The 26,035-nt window shown below is 41.5% G+C and overlaps 1 protein-coding gene across 1 annotated transcript; it reads left to right on the top strand.

Moving 5' to 3' along the window:
• The first annotated feature begins 669 nt into the window (after positions 1-669).
• Positions 670-26,035, top strand: SLC12A4 (solute carrier family 12 member 4). The gene is made up of 24 exons (XM_053449549.1): positions 670-870; positions 8,551-8,639; positions 8,954-9,085; positions 9,380-9,526; positions 10,239-10,293; positions 10,650-10,780; positions 11,706-11,947; positions 12,452-12,666; positions 12,842-13,006; positions 13,419-13,517; positions 13,712-13,769; positions 18,690-18,864; positions 19,331-19,449; positions 19,757-19,855; positions 20,372-20,491; positions 20,889-20,993; positions 21,346-21,514; positions 21,773-21,968; positions 22,483-22,652; positions 23,082-23,213; positions 23,495-23,602; positions 24,187-24,371; positions 25,409-25,542; positions 25,793-26,035. Exons 1-24 carry the CDS (start codon positions 735-737, stop codon positions 25,882-25,884), a joined length of 3,273 nt encoding a protein of 1,090 aa, XP_053305524.1. The 5' UTR covers positions 670-734; the 3' UTR covers positions 25,885-26,035.

The following is a 26,035-nucleotide window of genomic DNA, read 5'->3' as shown; positions in this document are numbered from 1 at the left end:
GTAGGCATGGATAGGTTGTTGCCAAAGAAACTGGGAAGGTTTCGTTTTTAGGGTTTTTATGGCGTTCTGATCCATACCTGACCAGAGAAAACGACTTATGTAAATGAATAAGCCATTCAGAAGAATGTATTTTCTCTACACAATTTAATTTATAAACAGAAGTTTTCTGTTTATAAACACATTATGGTAACTTTAAAGGTGGTAGAAAATTGAATTGCACTTATATCCAGCAAACATTCTGAGCTCCTTGATGAAAGAGGGGGCATCTTGGGAGGAAGGGCTGCGCCACCTAAACAGATACCCCAGAGATAAAACTGCTTTCAATCTAAATAACCCCAAAACAATTGAACTGATTGGTAAACTAAAGGCACTAGCTGTGTACTCCAAACAAGGGTTTCTTTGTAGTGGTGTAACCTGTGGATGTGTCACAATCCCCCATGAACCTGGTAAACATCTCTCCAACTGTGTTTACACAACAGGACACCCATAACATTGTTCACAAAGAAGATCTAGCCCCGGTGATGTCATATTTAGATTGGTTCTGGAGTAAATTATCCCAAAATGCCATCCTGAAGCAGAGCTCCCACTGTCACTTTGGTGGGTAATGTCTGGGTGGGAGGGATCTGGAACTTGGTAATTTCCTGGGAGGAAGTGAGTCCACCGGTTTGGAATTTCGTGGATCTGCTGTGTGTTCGCTGTCCTGCTGGCATCTGTCTGATTCCAAGTCCACAGACATGCCCCATTTTACCGTGATCCCCGTCCAGGACAAACGAAAAGTAGACTATGACGACCTGGAGGGCTTTAGCTGGGTGGATTATAGGGACACGGGACAAACGTCTGCGGATCCTTACGATTCGGTCAGCTCAGACGGTAAGAAGTGCTTTGGAATCTTTCTTAAAAGGGAATGATACTTGGGGTGAGCAGTTTAAGAAACCTTTTAAAGTTAATTATCTTTGCTAAACACCAGCTTCAGCGTGAAGGGAGACTGTAAACACACTTGATCACCAATGGGGATCATCTATAGTGACCCACTCCCCTTCACCATAATCACCAATTGGGATCGCCGGTAGCGATCCACTCCCCTGCACCGTAAGCACAACTGGGATCAAATGTAGTGATCCACTCCCCTGCACCACGATCCCAGGGTTAAAGAGATGGCTATACCTAACGGTATTGAGTACCCACATTCACTATGTATAATTAGAAATAGTTCTGGAAATTTGGGGTATATATAGACTTTATTCACATGATCATTGAGTGAAATGTGAATTGTGTGACTCTATTAATCTGTTCTGTCTCCTAACCACATGTGTTTGTGGAACTGAGATTTATTCTTCATAATGTTACAGTATAATGAATACATTGACTCACTAAGTGAATGAATGAGAGCTTATATTTATGCAGATTCTGGGCTGGACTTTGTTATATGAGAAAGTGATTCTGCTGGTAACTGAATATTTGTTTTAATTTCAATTTGTAAAAATATTTGATAAAAAAGTATATTTGGAGAAAGGTTTACTTTTCATTAAGGGTTAAGCTGATTGATATCAATATTAAATAGCATTAAAACAGCCAAATATTAGCAATAAAGCTACCTGCCTCCTGGGAACTTTATAGCCCTGACACTGCAACTGTATGAACTTATTATCTAATATTGTATGGAGTGTAATTAATGGAGGCTGACGTATTCCACATCTGACACATATTTAGCCATCAGAGCCAGACTGGCGCTGACAGGACGGCCCTGGCACTTGAAGGCTGGTGGCCCACTATGAATTAGCTGGGTATGAGAGGCCACACGCCACATGGGTGGCCGGGCAAATCCAGCCAGTGGATAGAGGGGCAGATGGGTTTGTATGAAGTCATGTTGGCCAGAAGCCCAACAGCCATTTGTCCGTCATGGCAGATGGCCAGTTTGAGCCGTATGATAGCTAAGAAGTCCCTTTAAAATTTTGTGGCTTCCCCCATTGCGAATGCATAGAATGGATTCTGTAGTAGCTGCAGCTTCTCCCTAAGGCGCATACCTTTTAAAAAGAAGAATGCATATCAAAGTAGTCCTCAAGTTCTTTAATATACATTCTATTTTGGTGAAGCTGTCAGGGACATTATACGCCTCTTTATTTCAGCTGGTACTTGAATAACATTATTGTGTAAACACCGAAGAGAAACGGCTGTTACAGGAGCTAATGTTGTGTCTGGATAAACTTGATTTGTGAATGAATGGGAAGGTAGGGAGGGATGTGACGAATTACGGTGGAGATACTAGAGTGCAGAGAGATGGGTGTTTTATGATCCAGACATGAATTAATACCAAACAGAAGTCTAGATGTGAAATTAGAAAACAAGCAGGGTTTTGTTGGGTCTTGGTTAAGGAATAGACAGGTCTGGGCAGCATTCTTTAGGTGCATGTGGCAAATTCGTGTGGTCATTCTACCTTTCATAAAATAGTCGGCTTTAAACCCTATAGTGATAGCATGTAATGTCATGTAAAAAAAACAAAAAAGTCTTAACCCCCCCCCCCCAAAAAAACCCATTATGGTTCTCAGTTCAGGGGACTACCAGGCACCAGAAGTCAGTTTACACTAAACACAGGCCTTTGCTTTGGGGCAGTGAGTGCTACTGATTAAAAATTTATTTTTGTTTTGGGGAAAAAAAGAACAGATGAGTTTTTGCCTACAACTCCCCTCACTCTCAGCCAGATGATGCGTTCCCAAAACCTACCCAGAAATAACTTGTCAAATTTTGCTTCATTTGGAATTTTTCAGGAATGTTTTCATGTCATGTGTGTTAAAGAATGTTTGTGTCCCCTCTCAGGAAGCATAATGAGCGAAATGAGAGAGATTGTAAGCAAGAAGGCCCTTCTAAACTTTTCACTTATTCACTAAATGGAGAGTTGGTATAAGTAAATTATGAAGGTCCAACCCCACTGATCTTCTGTCGCATTATGCATAATTAAATAAATTTAATTTCTCCAAAGTCTCCTTTTCCAGTAAATGAGCAGTGAAATGAGACAATCTAAACCATAACTCTCCTGCAAATTCTTCTTACAGCTCTCCCTTTAGTAAATAGACCCCACATTGTGTGATGCCCCAGTTAAACTCTACACTGGCTGTGCCAGACTATAAAGTGAACAGCGCCGCCTTGTGGACAAAATATAAAATTACCCTTTAAAGGCTATAGTGCAGGGGTGTCCAAGTTTTTTCTGCAGTGGGCCACTTCATCAGAATTGTATACGTGCGCGGGCCGCACTCATTTTTCACTGTGACAAAAAATATGGCCTTTAATAAAATATGCAGATTAAAATAAAGTAAAATGACACAAAACCTTTACTTTTCCTCTCACTGATTTCTGGGCCTAGAAAGTTTTGCGAATACAAATTCAGGATTCCCTAGATTTATTCTAGGGATGAACTAAAATGAAAATTCTGGACCAAAACATTCAGGGTTCACTTAGCCAAAACCGAAAATGACCCCCACCTTTAAAAATAATAATAAAAACTCACATTTTTAATAAAAGTAGGTAACACACAATTGGACAAAATTAGCAATATGACTTGGCAACCAGTAAATGCAGGCAACCAGTAAATGCTGGTACCTAGGCATGATGGGACTGTGCTCACTGTGATTGCTGTTAGCAATCACACTCCTATCATGCCAAGTCAGCCAATACATGCTGGTACAGGGTGGCTGTAAGTGATGTGCAGACCCCATACTGCTGGCAGCATCACTACACAAGGGGGGCAGCTAGCTAGGTTTCAGCATGTACTGGCTGACTTGGCATGATAAGAGTGTGATTGCTAACAGTAGTCACAGTCCCATCATGCCTAGGTTCCAGCACTAACACATCCATCCAGTAAATACTGGAACCTAGGCATTATGGGACTGTGATTGCTGTTAGCAATCACACTCCTATCATGCCAAGTCAGCCAGTACATGCTGAAACCTGGCCAGCTACCCCCCTTGTGTATTGATGCTGCCAGCAATATGGGGTCTGCACTTACAGCCACCCTGTACCAGCATGTACTGGCTGACTTGGCATGTTAGCAATCACACTCCTATCATGCCAAGTCAGCCAGTACATGCTGGTACAGGGTGGCTGTAAGTGCAGACCCCATACTGCTGGCAGCATCAATACACAAGGGGGGTAGCTGGCCAGGTTTCAGCATGTACTGACTGACTTGGCATGATAGGAGTGTGATTGCTAACAGCAATCACAGTCCCATCATGCCTATGTTCCAGCACTTACACATCCATGCTATCACACACACACACACTCATTTATTCATATAATCATTCATTCACAGATTCATTCCCTCAATCACACACACTCATTCAAACACCCTCCCCACCCCCTTACCTGCAAGGCAGCTCCTCGATGCCGCTAACAGACTTCAGCAGGGGGCGCGGCCTCCCTCTGCCTTCTCTGCTAAAGCACAGAGGAAGTAGGATGTCACGTGAACTCCGCTTCCTCTGTGTGCAGTCCAGAAGTCCCTCCCACAAGTAAGTAGCAGGGCTTGAGGTGCGGCTCGCGTAAGATCGGTTGCCCTGGCTGCCGATCTTACGCGGGCCGCACCTCGAGGTCTCGCGGGCCGCATTTGGCCCGCGGGCCGCATGTTGGACGCCCCTGCTATAGTGGTTGTAGGTAAAAGGCTCCCTCTTTTAAACTAAATATCTCCAAATAATTCTGCTCATTGGAAATTGTATGAGCCGTTAGTTCTTTTAATAAATAATGGAAAGAATTTGATAGTTGGCAACTAAAATGTACATAGGCTGCACCAGGCTATAAAGTCTTGTGGACAATATGTAGAATGACCTTTAAATCTGGGGTGGTGCAGTTAACCCCAACTATATAGTTACATTGTCACCATTATGCTAGTGGAGACAAGGAAAATAACATCAAGCTATTGAATCTGTGTCATGCCAACTCAATGAGGGTCAGGACTTTAAAGTTGCCAGAGACCCACAAACCTCATTCTCTAATGCAGTAACGCAGAATCATTCACTGTGTGACTATTCATGTGCAGTTTCATATTAAACATTCTTTACTTCAATACTGTGCTCAATAACCTCCTGTTGATCGGAACGTTAAAAGGGAATTTGTGGGCCCTGCCTATAAATGTTTTAATGCACTTTGGAATCTTTTCTGTGGACCCCAGTGCATTTGTCATGTATCCCCATACAGTTCTAATTGTGATTGAAACATTGCTGTTTTGAGTGGGTTTATTCACTAAAGAGAGAGTAGGCAAGAGAGACTACAGGATCATCGCGTTTTTAGCTCCATGACTTCACTATGCGTCATTAAGGGCCAAGCCCAGCACCTCAGGCCCTGTATAATGTACAGTTAAATGTGTTCAGTCTTGAGCTAACAGTCACTTCTGAGAATGAGAAAAAGAGATTTGCATACATATGACTAGGTGTTCAAATCTCAAATATAATATATATATATATATATATATATATGAAACCACCAGCACAGCCAACGTTTCGGACCACCTCCGGTCCTTTCTCCGGTCCTTTGGTTTTATATAATATCCTAATAACTATACAAATCCTTAGAGAACCAGGTGTGGAAGGAAAATTACCGAAAGTAATTATTATGCGCAGAAGTGCAGCAGTTGACCACCAAAATCCTCTACTTACTGTATCCCGATGAACACCCTGCCTGCATGAGGGTTGAAATGTTGTTGATAACATTGGCAATTCCTGATACATTTAATATACGAGCGCAGAAGAATCTCTTGCTTGCTCGGCCGTCCTTAGTATGAGCAGAGTGACAAAATCCACGTCCGACTCGCTCTCCTTCCCTCACAGTGACTGCTTAGCGACAGCCTTGGCTTTAGAGCGGAAAGCCCTTTGCTTAATCCAGATTAATTCACTTTGCTGCCACACCGGCTGTAAGTGCAGCCAAGCAGAAATATGTTTTGGGAAGCAGAACGTGCCCCTGCTGCCATCTAACCCGGAGAATGTCTGACGGGCAGCAGGTGAATGGGGGCGACCCACCTAGCATGGAGCCAGAGAAAAACTGTGAGTGTATTCGAGACCCTCCTAAGGCACTGACTTTGCCCCCATCTTTATTATAAAGCGGAGAGACGGAATTGTCTGACGAAAGGATTTTGCTGTGATGTTTATGATGGTTTTTCTGTTCTTTAAGGTAGTTTCCACTGTGTTCACCTAGACATTAACTGGTTAAAAGGAAACTTCTGCATGGTTTGTTAGAAAAAAAGTACTATGTATAATAGTGTGTGTATATATATATATATATACCGGTAATATAAATATATAATGTTTAAACTTATATAGAAAAATAATGTACATTTTTTTTTTTAGTATTTTTTAGTAATGATTTTCGTTTTCCACCCATGATTTCTAACCCCCTCTGGTGGAGCGGACAATTTTATTGTTATATAAGATTACAGGAGGATTTGTTTTCTATATTGTTTATAACTGCACACTTAACGGGACATAAATATACGAACAACAGTTTAATAAAGGAAGAGCATAAAATAAAAGTAAAACAGATGATATCTAAGAGGTGGAGAAATGATGGGTTTAGAAAGCCAATAGATTGAATATACATTTAAAAAAAAAATGAATTTCTGGAATTAAGATGTTGGCCGTCCCATGCTTATCTAATTCAAACTCAGCAAAGGTGTTTTTTCCTGCAGATCTAAAGGTGCAGTTGGGATCTGTAAGTTCTTCTGGGCAGAGACCACCCTTCCGAGTATATTTATTGTACCCTGATCATGTCTTATTACTGTACTTATTGTATGATTATATCACGCCATTTATAATAATGTTAGCTGGAAAGCCCTATGCATGTCAGTGCTAAATAAATATACATATATATATGTAGGTGATTACCTCCTTGGCTCAACGGCGAGGTAACCTTCTGCTAATACTCATTAGACTTTAGACTTCCAGGTCACTGATGAGCCCAATTAGTGACTCAAAGGGGCTTCCATTTATATATACAAAGAAAGAAAAAAAATATAGCAATGGATGCATATAAAGTGGAAATATTTGTGATGCAACATGTATATAGTATATAGACACAACCAGTGCTTTCTAGTCATGTTTCAGAGATCTCCTGATGTACCCCCAACAGCAGGGCAGTTATAGTCAGGGATCTATTTCACCAGATTAAAAAGAACCAGTGGATCCTAATACTAATTTATGAAAAATAATGAAGTCAAGGAGCCGAACACAACTCTCCCTTTGGTGAAAAGACCCCAATGAGTGCTAGGAAGTTGTGTTTTTTGTTGTCTTTTTTAAAAATTACTATATATATATAATCGAGGAGGCAATGCTTATTAGTTATTACTGTTTATACTAATTTAACTTCTGTAATTGCAGTGTCAGGAATTTACATGTTATTTTTATTCTTGGAAAAACTGTTCTCATACCGCAGGCTAGTTTGGACACGTTCATGCATATTTGGAATAATTTGGGTAGCAAGTTTATAAAAAGCAGATTTAAATTATTCTCTGGCTGCCCCAACATTTCTCTCCTCCCGTGCCTTGGTTTTAAATTAGAAAAAAACTAAAATTTTATAAAAAACAAAAAGGGGAATATTGAACGAAATCAGATTGTGGCTTGGAAAGTTGGCTAGCAAGGTGAAGGACAATTAACTCAAGACAACAGATATTATCACACTAGCCCAAAAGAAGACGTTTTTAGTGGACCAATGTTCTTAGAGTAAGATGCAGCTTCACGTAAGCTTTCAAGACCTCGAAAGCCCCTTCTTCGGATGTAATCAGATTACGCCTCTATGCAATCAAAGTTTAGGTGAACCTGGTTTGAATTTTATGCTATTGCTAATCTCCTACCAATGTGGCACACATAACCTTAAAGATACACACCAACCCCTAGAGCGAGTAAAATGCAGGTTGGAATCTGTCTTTGGTTTTATAAAGTGCACATTGAAACTCGCATTCATTTTTTATGGAGGTTGGGATCATTGTCTCTTCCTGCATCTAATAAAGCCAGCATATGCAGTGGCGTTTCAGCTGAACTCCAAAACCCTTGAAATTAAATTTCTGTGTCTCGTCTTTCAAAAGCTTCCAACATGATGTTTTTTGAGTGAATTGCTAGTAGTAGCTGGAAAACTTGTGTTCACTTGTGCCACCGTCTGAAGGTCATGGTATCTGGTATCCATGATAAACAATAGCTCGCCTTTATACTCTAAACACATTACATAATAAATAATGCTCTCTCGCAGCATCATTTCATCCTTTGCCTTCACAAGACCACCATTGGTCCCATAAACCTTCTTGGTTGATTCTTCGGGTGATACACAGATAAACATTAAGGATGACACAGGCAAACTGAGATGATAAAGAAGCTTGGCAACAAATAATGAAGATGTGGAAAATGTGTATTGAAGAAATAGTGAAATAAGTTCATTGGGGGAACGCTACTCTTATAGATAAAACCCATGTTAAGCCATGAGAGATGTCGTGGTTTCTTGAAGGAATAGCCACAAGCTACTGTTTTGTGTTTTTGATGAACCATATTTTCATCTTTGCAATTTCTTCTTCTTCTTTTATTATAGGTCATGGAGATAACAAGGAAAATAAGCCTTTTCTTCCCAGCTCTGAATCCAACAAAGAGTTCTATGACCAGAATTTGGCTTTATTTGAGGTGAGTAGGATTGTTCTGTTGGACTCTTGTGTTGAGGTTCAGTAAGAGAGTTCAGATAGGACGCTTGTTTGATTTACTCTACGAGCCTGTGGCAGTCAAATTTGGCCACTATGGCTATGCATAAAGACAATTTGGGTTTTATTAGCTGGAAGTTGTATATAAATTATGATGAGGTGGATCTTGTCTTTTGACGAGGCCACAATTTCTATTGTAATGAATGTTTTTTTTTTTTGCTTCAAAGTACTAGTTTTACGATATCAGTCACTGCAGAACTTCTGTTTCCCATTGCTTATGCATTGTTTAATCTCTTTCAGGAGGAACTTGACATCCGTCCCAAAGTATCCTCCCTTCTCAGCCGTCTGGTCAATTATACAAACTTGACTCAGGGAGCAAAGGAACGTGAGGCTTCAGATAGTTCTGAGGAGCTTAACAAGAAAGTTTCTAAGGTCAGCGTTCAGAGCAACATTGGCATATTTTATTACCCAAGACATTTTTCAAGTTTTCTGAGGGCAAATATATTTCCATCCAATTTGAAATTGGCAAGCTCCACTTAAATAATTATACTGAAATTAAAAATGAAATCCTCAAACACTAGAACATGGAGAAATATTTTAAATGCTATTCGTATTTCCTGTAACGTGTCCTCTGTACGTCTGATAAGACCTACACTTTATTCATGTTCTAGATTAGAGTTTAAGTGAAGAATTTACGGAATGTCCTCTGTTCTGTGTCTCTTGTAGTCCCCCAACATGGGAACCTTGATAGGGGTCTACCTACCCTGTATGCAGAACATACTTGGAGTGATTCTGTTTCTCCGACTCACCTGGATAGTAGGTGTCGCTGGAGTCCTGCAAACCCTTCTGATCGTGCTGATCTGCTGCTGTTGTGTGAGTATCATTTGGAGGCATCGAGCACCACATCAGGTTCTGATGTTGAAAGAAATGTCACTGGGGAAAGGACACAGGGAGTATGTATGAGACAAATATAAAGTACTGTCCATGCTGGAATAAGCACAGTAAACTCGTACTAATTAATGTAACTGTTGTAAAAAACTGTTACAATTTTAACTTTCCCATTTTTATAGATGTAGACATTGCTAGTATGAGTAATGCTTTTATGAGTAATCACCATGGCCTGCAACATTTATTCTTGTATGTATACATTATTATTATTTTTTTTTAAGTGTTTCAACCCATTGTTTGTATTCTTTGCTAATTTCATCGGTTAATCCTAGTCAATAGAAGAACACAGGTTATACCCAAAATGTTCTATGGTTAGAGGTGAGTCTTCTGCGGTAGAGCCAGGCAGGGGTTGCATAGCTGGTGTCTTCAGAATATGCTGGTCCTCTCCTTCATCTCAATGACCTACTGTTGGAAGGGGGCAGTTTCTGGCTCTTGTCTAGTGTTTCTTTGCCCTTCTGGTGTGTTAATCCAGATATTACTCTTGAGCTTGAACCAGCTCATCTAGCCTTAATAGGACTTTGGTCCAACTCTACCAGATTACAAGATACACCTTTGGAATCAAAGAAAAATCTGTTACCTACAAATGCAACTCTCTCTCTCTCTCTCTCTGAGGATATTCTTATTTATGTCTTTGCAGACGCTTTTGACAGCAATTTCGATGAGTGCCATAGCCACGAATGGAGTGGTACCAGGTAATCGCTTTTATTAAATTAACCACCTAGATTCAGTGTTTTGGTGATTTTGGACCAAATAATGTTTGTTACCAACTATCCCGTGACACTGCACTGGGGTTGCAGATTAATGTATCGGTCACAGCCTGTACACAATGCACTTCACAGCCATAACATACAGGGAAATAGGAACAGGTTCTCCGTGGTATTTGTGACACCAGGGCAGAAGTACAGGTAAACATATCAGGAATAACTTTTTCTTCAGTCTACTTATTTCCTTGTCCTTTCTGCTGAAAAATATCAATTTTGAATAAAATATTGCTGTACAACGTTTCAATAAATGCTCCTTCCTCTGTCCGTTTGTCTCCTCGTTACAGCTGGTGGCTCGTATTTCATGATTTCGCGATCCCTCGGACCGGAGTTTGGAGGAGCAGTTGGCCTTTGCTTCTATCTCGGAACAACGTTTGCGGGAGCAATGTACATTCTGGGTGCCGTTGAGATATTTCTGGTGAGAGAACTATGCATTTTAAGCTCAACGTATTTCAAAATATGCAATACTTGAAAAAGAAAGGCACTCTGGGGGCTGTACATATTGATATTATAATTAAATCTATCATAGGCTTTGGTGTTAGACAAGCAACAGAACAGTACTAATGGTCTTAATGCCCCCTAAGTGGATAAAATACTAAATAAGAATAGTAATCTTTTTTTTAGAGTATTTGAAAATGTATGTCAATGTGTCATGCATATACCCTAATATATAAACCTTTTACCCACACATAGTCTCACAGAGACACAAACATACACAGGCATATAGAGCCAAGTGCTGATATACAAGTTACACAACTGTCATATCCCTTCCCTTAACAGATCACAGAGAGTTTACAAGAACTTTAAGAATACATTTCTGCTCTTCCAGAAATTGGGGTTTGTGAAGCAGAAGATATGATTCCTTTGTACAATACTGCAGGTTCATCAAGTGCTTTGAAAGGGCACCATTTTATCTTTGCAGGATCAATGGCAAAACATATTTGCTTATCCAATTCAACATCGTTGCTTATAGGCACTACTGTGGGGTCTACTGCTAAGCTGTGTGCACCCCATTTCAAGATCTTTTGTAATTGAGTTATATTAGGGGTGGAATCATACCTGAAGTAGTACTTGGCAGGGGGTGGATATGAATGAGGGCCATCGGTATTCACACTGCACATGTGCCACCTCTGCAATTTGTTTGGGCTGTGAATCATGTTTATACTGTTGCTAAAATTCCATAAATAACCCTCAAAAAGCCTTTTTTCACGAAGAAACCCGCTACATTTTCCTTTCCCAAGAAGCTTCACACAATGCTCTACTGCTTGCTCTATGAACCATATTAAATGTGTTTTTTTTTTTTTTTTTTGGATATCCCTTATTATATATTATCCCAATATTAGGTTTATATTGCACCATCAGCAGCCATCTTCCATTCACCAAACCTCGAGGAAAATTCCAGTGCCACGCTGAACAATATGAGAATTTATGGTTCGCTTTTCCTCACCCTGATGGTGGTCGTCGTTTTTGTGGGGGTGAAGTACGTGAACAAGTTTGCCTTGCTCTTCCTGGCATGTGTCATCGTTTCTATCCTGTCAATCTACGCCGGTGGCATCAAATCCATCTTTGCACCTCCTCAATATCCGTAAGTATATTGGTTTTCATTTTCTTTCTCTGTAAATAATACGTAACATTTGTAAACCATAATATTCACAAAAAAGCCAAATCTCTATATAGAATTTTCAAAAAATTACAGTGGCTACATATTACATTTATGAATGTTTATTAACGTGTCCAGTCTTCATCACCCATCGCTTTCTGTAGTTCCTTTTTCTTTTAGTTCAAATACTAATGTTATAAGTAAATATGCTTTACTGATCTCTCAAAATACCATGCATTTATAGATTTATGATTTGTTAATCCTATTGTAAGAAATTTCTAGTGATATATTATGCTAAAGTGTTAAAGTATTCAAATATTTTAATATAATTTCTGTTGAAAATAAAATTTAAACCAATTAAGGTTTTTTTATGATTTTTAATAAATTACGCAATAGAAGATTTGTGCCGACACGTGACTTGTTGGTGTGAATAATTTAATTGGTTCTCCGTTGGTAAAATTGCTAATAATATGATATGTTCCTGTGCAGGATATGTATGCTGGGTAACAGGACGCTTTCCAGAGACCAGTTTGATATCTGCTCAAAGACAGAAATTATGGATAATGAGACCGTTGCTACTAAGCTGTGGGAAATATTTTGTGGTTCATACAATCTTTCCACCAACTCATGTGATGAATATTTCCTTGAGAACAATGTCAGTGAGATCGCTGCTGTTCCTGGTGCCGCAAGCGGCATTTTAAAAGGTATTCATGGCCATAAGTTTTTGTGACGTTTTAGTAATGTCTTTTCATGTTTGCTCATACGTTTGTCTGATACTGAGCTCATTCAATGCCTACTCTCTAAGCCAGACTACAGGGATCTATTTCGTTATTGTGCAGTTGTTCTGACTCTTTGATTTTTCCCTTCTTACCTCCTCAGATAACCTTTGGAGCAACTACCTGACAAGTGGAGAGCTCCTAGAGAAATCTCATCAGCGTTCTGTGGCTGTTCCTGGATCTCCGAGTAACAATCGCATATATGTTGTGGCAGATATCACCACAACATTCATGGTGCTTGTTGGTATCTTTTTTCCATCTGTTACTGGTGAGGACCATTCAATTATATTGGCACAACTTGAGTTAACCATTACAGTATGCAATCATTTTCAATTCACTATAAAACACATCATGATAAGTAAATAGTGAGTGTGATTGATCTGAGCAGTGGTTTCCAACAGTGCTTGAGGGCACGATTTATTGATTATGATATTCTGTTCATCACGGAGAGTAAAAAAAAACCCCAGATCGATGGAGTTCCTTAAGGACTGTGTTGGGAACTACTGGTCTTTTTAATCACACAAACTCGATTCTGTCTGTACACAGTTCCATAAATATGTAATATCTCTTTGGAAAGGTATCTTCTGTAAAGCAGACCAAGGCATCAGTAGAGGACTATCATGGGTCACGAACACCTTCAGTGTAGTTGCTGTTTCATTGTTTTTCTCTTTATTTCTCAGGTATAATGGCTGGAAGTAACAGATCAGGAGATTTGCGAGATGCCCAGAAATCGATACCGGTGGGAACCATCCTAGCCATACTCACCACCTCATTTATATGTATCCTTTCACATTACTTTTAATGGAGTGAATGTTTTGCTTTCAACAAGTTACAGTGTTGAAGAGATAACAGTAATCCTTTACAACAATATTTTTTAATATTTGTTGACAGTTGTACATATATTAGGAATTCTCCAAAAATAAATTGACAGAAACAAAAAATAGATATGACATACCTTAACACATTGCTTTAGACATCAGCACTGTGATCCTCTTTGGAGCGTGCATCGAAGGAGTTGTGCTTCGAGACAAGTAAGGCTTCTTGCTACTGTGTTTAACTTGATAATCGCTCCTTTTTCTTTTCCAATATGTCCTCATGAGAGGGATGATAATTGATTAATTTTCCGTCAAATTGTATATGGCCCAATGTAAAGTGCTCCAACAGTGCTATGTGACCTCAGTCGAAGGACTTTGAAATATATTGCTGATGAGCAAGTAATATGTTTGTTTTTAGCCCTTTAACACCTTTGGAGTTCCTGCTGCCTCTGGGGAGATGGGCCGGCTTCGTCATCTCCCAGGCACTCACTTAGCCGCTAGGGAGTGATGCTGCCTGCATCCCCTGCCTGGAGTTCCTGCTGCCACTGGGGAGACTGGTCGGCTGCGCCATCTCCCGGGTACTCACTCAGCCGCTGGGGAGTGATGCCGTCTGCATCCCCTGCCTGGAGTTCTTGCTGCCGCTGGGGAGATGGGCCGGCTGCGCCATCTCCTGGACACTAACCCACCCGCTGGGGAGTAATGTCACCTGCATCCCCTTCCTGGTGCCCTGGCTGTCACTGGGGAGATGGGCCGGCTGTGCCATCTTCTGGGCCCTCTGTCAGCTGCTGGAGAGGGATGCCACCTGTATCCCCTCCCTGGTGCCCCGGCTGTCAGTGGCTCCCTGGATCCCTGTAGCCATTGCAGTTGCGAGGTGGAGGCCAGCGGCACTCTGTCCTGTTGACAGTGCTTCAGCTAGGGCTACGGAATCTGTTGAATCGGCCTGCCGCTGGGGAGGTAGGACAATTTCCTCAGCTCCCTGAGTTGGGATCTGCCACCGGGGAGGGAGGACGGGTTCCTTTACTCCCGGACTTTTGAGCTGCCGCTGGGGAGTATGGCCTGGTGCGCCATCTCCCAGGCACTCACACACCGGATGGGAAGTGATGCCGACTGCATCCCCTCCCTGGTGCTCCTGCCCTGATGCCAGATCTTCTGCTGGGTTAGTGCCCACCAAACGTTGTTTCCTCCTGCTGGTACACCAGCGATTAACCCCTTCAGCACCAGACAGAATCAGCATTGTAGAGAGAAGGGGGGCGTCGCTGCACCGGAGCTATGTTGGCACTGTTGCTAGCCGAAGCTTAGCTACACAGTGTGACCATTGTCCTAAAATAGACAAAATGTTTCCTAGATAATCCACCATAAAGCAGGTTGAGAGGGGGCCACCTCTGGACTCACAAAGAGTCATTCTCCAGCACGCAGGAAAGGAAAAACCCTAGCGTTGGATGAAACCTTTTGAGAAACTACGGCTGGAAGAATTGCCCTTCCCTCTGGGCATTAAGAGGTTAACTCTAACCTGTGAATGGGGGAAAAATTTAATTCAAAATTAAATACAAATAATTGATCATAAACATCGATCTGCGGGTTACAATCTTCAGACCTCTGCTGGGATCCCGACACTCCGCGAATCTCTTTGCCGGAGAGCCGACACTCCGCAGATTTGTCAGGTGGCCAGAAATGTCAAAACTGCTGGTCGCCTAACAAAGAGATCTGCGGAGTGTCGGCTCGCTGACAAAGAGATTCGCAGAATGTCGGGATCCCAGCAGAGGTCTGAAGATTGTAACCCGCAGATCTACGTTTATGATTATTTATTTGTATATAATTTAAAATTTAAATTTACCCCATCCACAAGATAGAATTAACCTCTTAATGCCCAGAGGGAAGGGCAATCCTTCCAGCCATGGCTTCTCAAAAGGTTTCCTCCAACGCTGGGGTTTTTCCTTTCCTGCGGGCTGGAGAATGACTGTTTGTGAGTCTGGAGGTGGCCCCCTCCTCATCCTGCTTTATGGTTGATTAATTAAAGAAAAAAATGTGATTATATAGTAAACTTTTATTATTCTCATAAAAAAAAGGTGATGCCGTCTGCATCCCATCCCTGGTGCTCCAGCTCTGATGCAAGCATCAGAGAGCACTCATGTTGAGGTAAAAACAGGACTCAGTTTATTTGGAAACACACTAGTATCAATTTACATACAATAGACACAACAAACCACACAAAGTTCTCCAAAAGGTCCTCCTTTGCACACAGCTACTGGGGAGTGTTCCCGCCAGCATCCCCTCCCTGGAGTTCATGCTGCCGCTGGGGAGATGGGCCGGCTGCATCATCTCCCTGGAACCCTGTAGCCATTACAGTTGCGAGGCAGAGGCCAGCGGCACTCTGTCCTTTTGCCAGTGCTGCAGCTGGGGCTATGGAATCTATTGAATCGGCCTGCCGCCTGGGAGGGAGGACAGTTTCCTCAGCTCCCTGAATTGGGATCTGCCGCTGGGGAGGGAGGACGGGTTCCTTGACTCCCGGATTTGTGAGCTGCTGCTGGGGTATATGGCCGGGTGCGCCATCTCCCAGGCACTCACACACGGGATGGGAAGTGATGTGAAGTGATGCCGACTGCATCCCCTCCCTAGTGATTAACCCCTTCAGCACCAGACAGTATCAGCATTGTAGAGAGAAGGGAGGCGGCGCTGCACCGGAGCTGTGTTGGCACTGTTGCTAGCCGAAGCTTAGCTACACAGTGTGACCATTGTCCTAAAATAGACAATAACATTTTTCCTATATAATCCACCATAAAGCAGGTCAAGAGGGGGCCACCTCTGGACTCACAAAGAGTCATTCTCCAGCACGCAGGAAAGGAAAAACCCTAGCGTTGGATGAAACCTTTTGAGAAACTATGGCTGGAAGAATTGCCCTTCCCTCTGGGCATTAAGAGGTTAACTCTATCTTGTGGATGGGGAAAAATGTAATTCAAAATTAAATACAAATAATTGATCATAAACATCGATCTGCGGGTTACAATCTTCAGACCTCTGCTGGGATCCCGACACTCCGCAAATCTCTTTGCCGGAGAGCCGACACTCCGCAGATTTCTTTGTCAGGCGGCCAGAAGCATCAAAACTGCTGGTCGTCTGACAAAGAGATCTGCGGAGTGTCGGCTTTCCGGCAAAGAGATTCGCGGAGTGTCGGGATCCCAGCAGAGGTCTGAAGATTATAATCCACAGATCTACGTTTATGATCATTTATTTGTATTTAATTTAAAATTTTAATTTACCTCATCCACACGATAGAATTAACCTCTTAATCCCCAGAGGGAAGGGGAATCATTCCAGCCAGTGCTTCAGCTGGGGCTACAGAATCTGTTGAATCGGCCTGCCGCTGGGGAGGGAGGACAATTTCCTCAGCTCCCTGAATTGGGATCTGCTGCTGGGAGGGAGGACGGGTTCCTTCACTCCCGGATTTGTGAGCTCCCGCTGGGGAGTATGGCCGGGTGCGCCATCTCCCAGGCACAAACACATCGGATGGGAAATGATGCCGACTGCATCCCCTCCCTGGTGCTACTGCTCTGATGCCAGCTCTTCTGCTGGGTTGGTGCCCGCCAAATGTTGCTTCCTCCTGCTGGTACACCAACAATTAACACCTTCAGCACCAGACAGAATCAGCATTGTAGAGAGAAGGGGGGCGTCGCTGCACTGGAGCTGTGTTGGCACTGTTGCTAGCCGAAGCTTAGCTACACAGTGTGACCATTGTCCTAAAATAGACAATAAAAGTTTTCCTATATAATCCACCATAAAGAAGGTCGAGAGGGGGCCACCTCTGGACTCACAAAGAGTCATTCTCCAGCACGCAGGAAAGGAAAAACCCTAGCGTTGGATGAAACCTTTTGAGAAACTATGGCTGGAAGAATTGCCCTTCCCTCTGGGCATTAAGAGGTTACGTCAAAACTGCTGGTCACCTGACAAAGAGATCTGCGGAGTGTCGGCTAGCCGGCAAAGAGATTCGCAGAATGTCGGGATCCAAGCAGATGTTTGAAGATTGTAACCCGCAGATTTACGTTTATGATTATTTATTGGTATTTAATTTAAAATTTAATTTTACCCCATCCACAAGATAGAATTAACCTCTTAATGCCCAAAGGGAAGGGCAATCCTTCCAGCCATGGCTTCTCAAAAGGTTTCCTCCAACGCTGGGGTTTTTCCTCTCCTGCGGGCTGGAGAATGACTCTTTGTGAGTCTGGAGGTGGCCCCCTCCCCACCCTGCTTTATGGTTGATTAATTATAGAAAACAATTTGATTATATTATAAACTTTTATTATTCTCATTAAAAAAAGTGATGTTGTCTGCATCCCCTCCCTGGTGCTCCTGCTCTGATGCCAGCATCAGAGAGCACTCATGTTGAGGTGAAAACAGGACCCAGTTTATTTGGACACACACTAGTATTTAAACAGTACAAGGGGGTAATTTACAAACAATAGAACAACAAACCACACACAGTTCTCCATCAGGTTCTGCACACAGCTTAGTATTTGCAGTATTTGCACTCAGCCCACCTTGGCCCAGTAGGGGTCACTATTCTAGTCTGTGGGGAGGATGATAAACACATGCAGTTCCCTGACTTATGGTTGAAACCTGCTGGATATCAGACCCAGGTGTGAATACTGGCCATAGAGCTCTCATGTAAGTCCTGACCCAGTGGAGAGTAAAACCACACATAAACCCCCTCCCAAAATACAAGTGCCCCAAATCTGTGTCCGAGCTCCACAGTCTCTGGTACTTGGGGAAACGTGGCACTCTGTACCAGGGGGAAGCAGTATTCCTAATGGACCCCCCTGTATCCACCTCCCCAAAAACAGAACCCCTTCCAAGGCCAGGGCCCATAGTCTGTAGGGAGGAGGCTGGCCCCAGGCCCTTTCAGGAGCCCAAGGCACAGAGCCTTCCGTGACAACCATATTTTGAACTGGTGTAGGAATTAGCACTGAAGGTCCATGGTGCATCTTACCAAGGATGTGCTTCGGTCCTACGTGCTCATTCCACATATTGTAAATTAAATGGTCCACCCGTTGCTGCAAAGTCTGTCCTTCTCATTTATTGTGTAAATTCCCTTTGTAGTGAAAAAACAACTGTTGATGATATAAACCATTGTCTTTATTATAGATTTGGAGATACAGTCAATAAGAACTTGGTAGTAGGGATCATGTCTTGGCCTTCGCCTTGGGTCATCGTCATTGGCTCGTTCTTTTCTACGTGTGGCGCTGGACTGCAAAGCCTAACTGGAGCTCCTCGTTTATTGCAAGCTATAGCCAATGATAATATCATCCCATTCTTGCAGGTTGGCGGATAATTTATGTCACATGTTTATGTACATTACTATGTGATAGTACAGCCTTTTAAGTATGTTTATTGTGTCAATCAAATGGCATTATACAAATACAGCATTGAAATAACCTTTTAGGGTTTTTCTTGGATTTCTCGGATTTACCATCAAACAGTCCCAAAAATGAGTAACAAGATGTAGGTTCCATATTATAAATTTCCAACATGGTTCAATATTTCCCATGTAGAGAGAGACAAAGGGAAATAACAATGTTAGAGAGCGGAGAAGGGAAGAGGGTAAAACACATTATTTTGATTAGTTTGAATATATTCTGTGGGGTCACTAACGCATTTTTACTGGAAATGGCATAGGCCATCTTAATTAATCTTTGTGTTATTTGGCACTCTGTTATTTTGGCTTAACTCATTTATCCAACTAATTGTACAATCCCAGTAATTCTTGAGTTATTTGTGTATTTTAGGTGTTTGGTTACGGAAAAGCAAATGGTGAACCAACATGGGCTCTCTTGATGACGGCTGTGATTGCAGAACTGGGAATTCTCATTGCTTCACTGGACATGGTGGCACCTATCTTATCCATGTAAGACTGCTTTTTAATAGGCGACCACAAACCCAGATATGAAAATTTACTGCAGTATTAATTTGAACCCATAATCTAGTAAATAACAATACACGATGTAGATGGTGTATGTTTGTTTGTATTTATATAATGGGCAGACAATATGGGCCAAATGGTTCTTATCTGCCATCAAATTTTATGTTTGTGTTTATATTATTGCTATTCCTTCAAGTGTCTTGTTAGAATTGTTCAGGAAAGTGGGTAACAAATACGATTGGCATAGATCACAATTGTTTATTTTAATCATTTATTAATTTGCTTTCTGTAGGTTCTTCCTAATGTGCTATTTGTTTGTTAATTTGGCGTGTGCTGTACAGACACTGCTAAGAACCCCAAACTGGAGACCGCGGTTTAAATTTTATCACTGGTGAGAAACATGTGTTCCAAAGTTGAGTTGAACCCAAGCATATTTCCCCATGGTGATATGCAATATACTTGTCTATATTTTTTTAAATATTAGTAAATATTAAAAAAGGTAAATATTAGTAAATTGTTAAATTTTTGTTTGTAGAACAAAAGCACTGATTAATTGACTAGAAGAGTTGATAGATTATACTTATGTAACTGCATTTTAAATACTTTAACTGACTCCCCAATCCACATTTCATTAAAGTTGTTGAGCTTAAATTTGTACTTCTTTGTAGTATCAAAGCGGGTGGGTTACAGAAATCTTGAACATCGATTCAGATGTAGAATAAAGATAGTCTTTAGTAGTTTAATACAGAACAGGGATATCCAGGTGGCAGATATACTACCGTTCATACAATACAGTGCCCACTTTTGTGTAATCTTGGGATTGATAGCTACCAGTTGACTCCCCTTATTTACAGTAAGGTACATATACATTGGTGACATTTCCAAAGTAGTTTTTCTTTGTTTCTAGGACATTGTCATTCTTGGGGATGAGTATCTGCTTGGCCCTGATGTTCATCTCATCCTGGTATTATGCTCTTGTGGCCATGTTGATTGCTGGAGTGATTTATAAATATATAGAATACCAAGGGTAAGTATGTCTAAAGAAAAATAAAACAGGAAACAGTGCTTCTCTGTGTCTATCTGCAGGTGCAAGTCATACTAAAAAAAAAACAAACCTCTCCATGGGCTGTACAATGCAGCAGGGTTGTCTTTAATTATAGTAATTTCTTGTGTGAAGAAGGCCATCATATGTCAGGGCCGGCATCAGAAATTTTGGTATCCCTTAAAGAACAGATGGTCCCCCTGACAGATGCCCCACACACACCACCAGGATTTTCTCTCCTACTCTTTTTTGGTAATCAAATGGCCCAGGCAGGGTGCTTGGGGTACTGGGAGCACCGATAAGCTGTTTGGGGACACAGGCAAGCTGTTTGAGGACACAGGCAAGCTGTTTGAGGGGACTCACAAACTATTTTTTCTTTCAGGGCCAAAAAAGAATGGGGAGATGGGATCAGAGGCCTTTCTCTAAGTGCTGCACGATATTCCTTGCTGAGACTTGAAGAAGGACCCCCGCATACTAAGAATTGGAGGTATTTAGCTTTCTCTGTGCTCTCCTATGCAAACCTAATCTTTCCCCACATTTAGGTGATGAGTTCTAATTTTAACAGAGTTTATTTGCTTATCTTCTGAGTTGTTGCTCTATTTCTTTGAAGGCAGTTGGATTGTCTTCCTCTATAAGGATGAGAAGCCAAAATAATGATTGATATGCTAGCTCTGACACATTACACAGCTTCCATTGGGAAAAATTGCCCCCTTTTGAACCAAATAGTTAATAAAAATCAGCTGTGAGAATCGGTTTTAATTAATTTATAAAGGTTTTCTCCCAAACCTAGACCAGTCATGAGTTAAGCTAATAGTCTTTATTTTGCCTATGTCTTTCAGACCTCAACTTCTGGTGCTTTTGAAGCTGGATGAGGATTTACACGTAAAGTACCCACGTCTGCTGACTTTTGCTTCACAGCTAAAAGCTGGCAAAGGATTGACTATTATTGGCACCACCTTACAGGGGAACTTTTTGGAGAGCTATGGGGAGGTGCAGGCTGCAGAACAGGTATAATTACATCTATCTATCTTTTGTTATATTCTCCTGAAAACGGTCTGTGCTTGTTTTTCTATTTTTAAACTTTGCATAATTTTGAGAGCTTTTATTTAGGGATTATATTTTCTTTCAGTTGGGCATGTTCTTGTAAATGCAGTGGAATTATGCATACATCTTTCCAGAGCTGATGAATACATTATACATTTTGCTGTTTTCTAATGTTTGCTTTGCCATGTACTTTTAATACAGTTTTTTTTTCTTTCCTTACAGACAATCAAAAATATGATGGAAATTGAGAAGGTGAAAGGATTCTGCCAGGTCGTGGTTTCCAATACAGTAGGGAGTGGTATATCCCACCTAATACAGTCAAGTGGGCTTGGAGGCATGAAACATAACACTGTGATGCTGGGATGGCCGTATGGATGGAGGCAAAGTGAAGATCCAAGCTCATGTAAAACTTTTATTGGTACGTTAACTCATATGCCCTTCTTATATTTATAGTACACTTGTTCGCATTAAAGCTCTATATTTCAGGGCACAAACATAGATTAATTTGAAATCAATGGGGACTAAGAATCATCTGTTATTTCTCTTTCATCCACCCCATGTGTTGGTGATGTAACTGAAACAGACTGGCTAGCAGAGGACCAACTACCATCTTCCTTTCCCCAAACCTATGTTCTCTGTACAGTTGAATGGGGGCAACCTGACCTGAATAAGCATATCAAAACAAGTTCCTAAGGATCATCTGTTATTTCTCTTTCATCCACCCCATGTGTTGGTGAGGTAATTGAAACTGGCTGGCTAGCAGAGGACCAACTACCATATTCCTTTTCCCAAACCTATGTTCTCTGTACAGTTGAATGGGGGCAACCTGACAGCGCTATGGGACCTTATCCTTGGTGGGAAAATCATGGCGAAAATCCAAAATTAGGTTAAATTCTTTTTTTCAAATAAACTTAAACTTTTTTCCATTTCAGACACTGTACGGTGCACCACTGCAGCACATCTTGCGTTGATGGTACCCAAAAATGTCCCTTTCTACCCAAGCAACCATGAGCGCTATCTGGATGGGACCATTGATGTATGGTGGATAGTGCATGATGGTGGGATGCTCATGCTCCTTCCATTTCTCCTGAAACAGCACAAGGTATCAATATTAATCACAATAGTTTGTTTTCATTTTTTAATATAGTTCTTTTCAGTTTTCCCTGCTTTCCCAATATTGTCCCCAGAATGAAGAATTACATTTGATCTTTTCAGTACTGTTTATGTGAGAATCTAGTGCAACTTTGTGCAGCTGAAGTGTGCCTATTTTGTGACCTGCAAAACGGAATTAATAGAATAGTAAATATGGTAATTATTTCATTATCTGGTCCTTAATGAAAATAATCCATCATAAAATGTCTTACTTGCCAAGCATCAGCAGCTGTTTACAAAGCTTCTTAAGACTGGTCATTAAGGTCACTGACCATCAGTGGCTCCAAAGGTCACCCATCTGGGTTTTCACAAAGAGAGTGGGCTGCGTGTTTATAGCTGATGCCTTTTCAGTTTGTGAAAATTATCAATTCATTGCCAGGTTTGGAAAAAATGCAAACTAAGAATTTTTACCGTGGCACAAATGGATGACAACAGCATTCAAATGAAGAAAGATCTTGCAACATTCCTTTATCATCTGCGGATTGAAGCTGAGGTTGAAGTCGTGGAAATGGTCAGTTGATATCTATCTACTTAAGACGGGTTGCATATTTCATTGTACAAGAGTAATGTAAATAGTAACAAATGTTTTCACTATTTTCATTGTTGCGCCATGTAGTTAGATCACAAAATACACAAAATAAAAATTTTGTTATTCTGAAATGTCTAAATAATTACCCTATCAAATGAGAAACAATTTCATAAACAAATGTTCTGAAAACTTTTATTGAAGGTTCATGCAGACGGAGGCAAGATGATTACGTTGATGAGTAACGTCCCTTTTTTTATTTCTAGCATAACAATGACATATCTGCGTACACATATGAGAGGACTATGATGATGGAGCAACGCTCACAAATGCTGAGACAGATACGTCTCACCAAGACGGAAAGAAATCGAGAGGTAGAGAAGCATGTTTCCCTGTGTGACAGAATGACCTGTCATTCAAGGCCCCAAGGTAGTCAGAGATGGCTCCAGCCTGGCTGCCAAACAAAGATTGCACAGGCAGGAACTCCATTGTGTAAACTAATCCCATTAACAGGATAGCTGTCAGGGGGAGAATCAGTAGCTAAAGGGGATTAAAGGTTGGGTTGTCTACATGTACCTGTTTATCAATGTTAATTTATGTTAATTAAGTTTTGTGGATATATGAGTCTATGTTTTACATCAAAAAGTTGTTCATTCCTGCTGTACTCAATTCAAAGTAGTTGTATGTCTACTTATTGGGTACACATAGCAGGGTTCCAAGGTGTGTATGCTGGCTGGTGCTGGAAGTTATTCCGGGGACAACAGGAGGATACATGTGGGTGGTCTCTGGGAGTTACTACAGCTCTCTTGGTGAACCCGTTACACCCTGTATACGGTTTTTAATGATTTGTGAACAATTCAGTTAAAGTCATGGTCCTTGTGCTTTTTATTTGTTTAAGACCATTGGCCTAGCTATTCAGGCGATGGTTCTCTAACAACATGTTTACCTTAATTATCAGGCTCAGTTAGTAAAGGACAGGCATTCAATCACTCACCTGGAGACCCCATATCTTGGTGAAGAGATGGAAATAGAAATGCAGCCGGATAAGATTCATATGACCTGGACCAAGGAGAAATACTGGTCAAGGCAAAGGTCTGGCAACAACATAGAAGAACCATTTCGAGAACTTATTAACATCAAACCGTAAGTGAAGAAGAAGCTAAAAAAATATTATATATATACCGTATTTGCCCGAATATAGGCCGCACTCCCCCCCCCCCAGTTTAAGTCTTTAGAGTGGGGTGCGGCCTATATTCGGGGTCTAGGGCCCGATGCTCGGGACATGCAGTTCCGGGCGCCGGGCAGGCAGCAGGGTTAGGATACAGATTCCCTGCAGCGGTGCAGAGGACCTGCAGAGGACCTGCATCCTACTTTCTGATACGGGGAGTCCCGGCAAGGGAGATTGTTAAAGCACATTGCGCAGACGTGCCGGCAGTGGAGGTTGTTTACGCTCCCCGGTGAACGTCTGCTTTAACAACCCTCCTTACCAGTGCAGACTCCCGGAGTCCCGGGTGTCTTGCGGGGCCGGCGGGGGACATCTATTCTACGCAGAATGGTATACAACTTCCGGTGCCAGAAGTTGTATACAGTTCTGTGTAGAATAGAGTCGGGAGTCTGCACTGGTAAGTCTAGGGGAGAGGGTCACAGAGTGGCAGCATATCTCGGGGACACACACACAGAGTGGCAGCATGTCTTGTTGGGACACACACAGAGTGGCAGCATGTCTCGTTGGGACACACAAAGTGGCAGCATGTCTCGGGGAGGGGGGGCAGAGTGGCAGCATATCTATTACACTATAAATTACATTTTTTCTTTTAAAAAGCACCTAACTTTTAGGGTACGGCCTATACTCGAGCCAATACGGTATTTGAACTTGAAATTTTGGGAAAGGAGCTTGTTACATTCTACGTGTCTACTTGTGGAGTGAATCGAACACCAACAGTTCCTCTATGCTCCTGTCGTGGCTTCATTTTGACCTAGGTCAATAGCCTGGGGCTTAAACTAGATCCAAGTTCATGTTAATGTGGACAAAAATTACAACAAATAAGGCAAGGCCTTTGTTTGAGGCCAACATGTTTTTATTTCCATTTATCTTGTATCCATGTGCGGTGTTTCATTCAGCACTGCATGTGTAAAGGCAACTTTGTAGATTATGGTGTTATTTTGTAATATCATCACAGGAACCAGGGTAATGTTTGGAAGATGCACACTGCAGTCAAGCTGAATGAAGTTATTGTGAACCGGTCACATAATGCCAAACTGGTACTTCTCAACATGCCAGGACCACCTAAAAATCCAGATGGGAATGAAAATTGTATCCTACACAGATTACTTTCTTACCTTCTAATACATGCAGTTTTGTGAGATTGTGTCAAGTTTTCAATAGTGAATTTGCAGGAGAGTTTTGGTTGTAGCTCCCTGACTTCACTAAACATTATGAAGGTCCAATCCCAGTGAGCCTTTTTTGCCCGAAGAGCTTGACTGGCCCTATATAATGTGTAGTTAAATCATTTCTAAATTTATTCTGTTATTTGCTTGCGTATATTCTTAACTTTCTTGCAAAGATATGGAGTTTCTCGAGGTCCTGACGGAAGGTTTGGAGAGAGTCCTTCTGGTGCGAGGAGGAGGAAGAGAAGTTATCACCATCTACTCCTGAGCCAGCAGTTGTGACTGGTGTTTCAGGCTATTTTAGTCTGCATTATTTTTACATAAAGAGGGCATTGTTATGATGGCAAATTGTGTTGATACTATAACCTGTACTGTCTCCTTAATTAAAATTCCATTGTTTATTTATTCAGTAACCTACA

The sequence above is a fragment of the Spea bombifrons genome, chromosome 10 (genome assembly GCF_027358695.1).
Source record: "Spea bombifrons isolate aSpeBom1 chromosome 10, aSpeBom1.2.pri, whole genome shotgun sequence".
In the NCBI taxonomy this organism is placed as follows: Eukaryota; Metazoa; Chordata; class Amphibia; order Anura; family Pelobatidae; genus Spea; species Spea bombifrons.
Note: the sequence above shows the minus strand (reverse complement) of the source record. Positions and strands in the feature narration are given on the sequence as shown.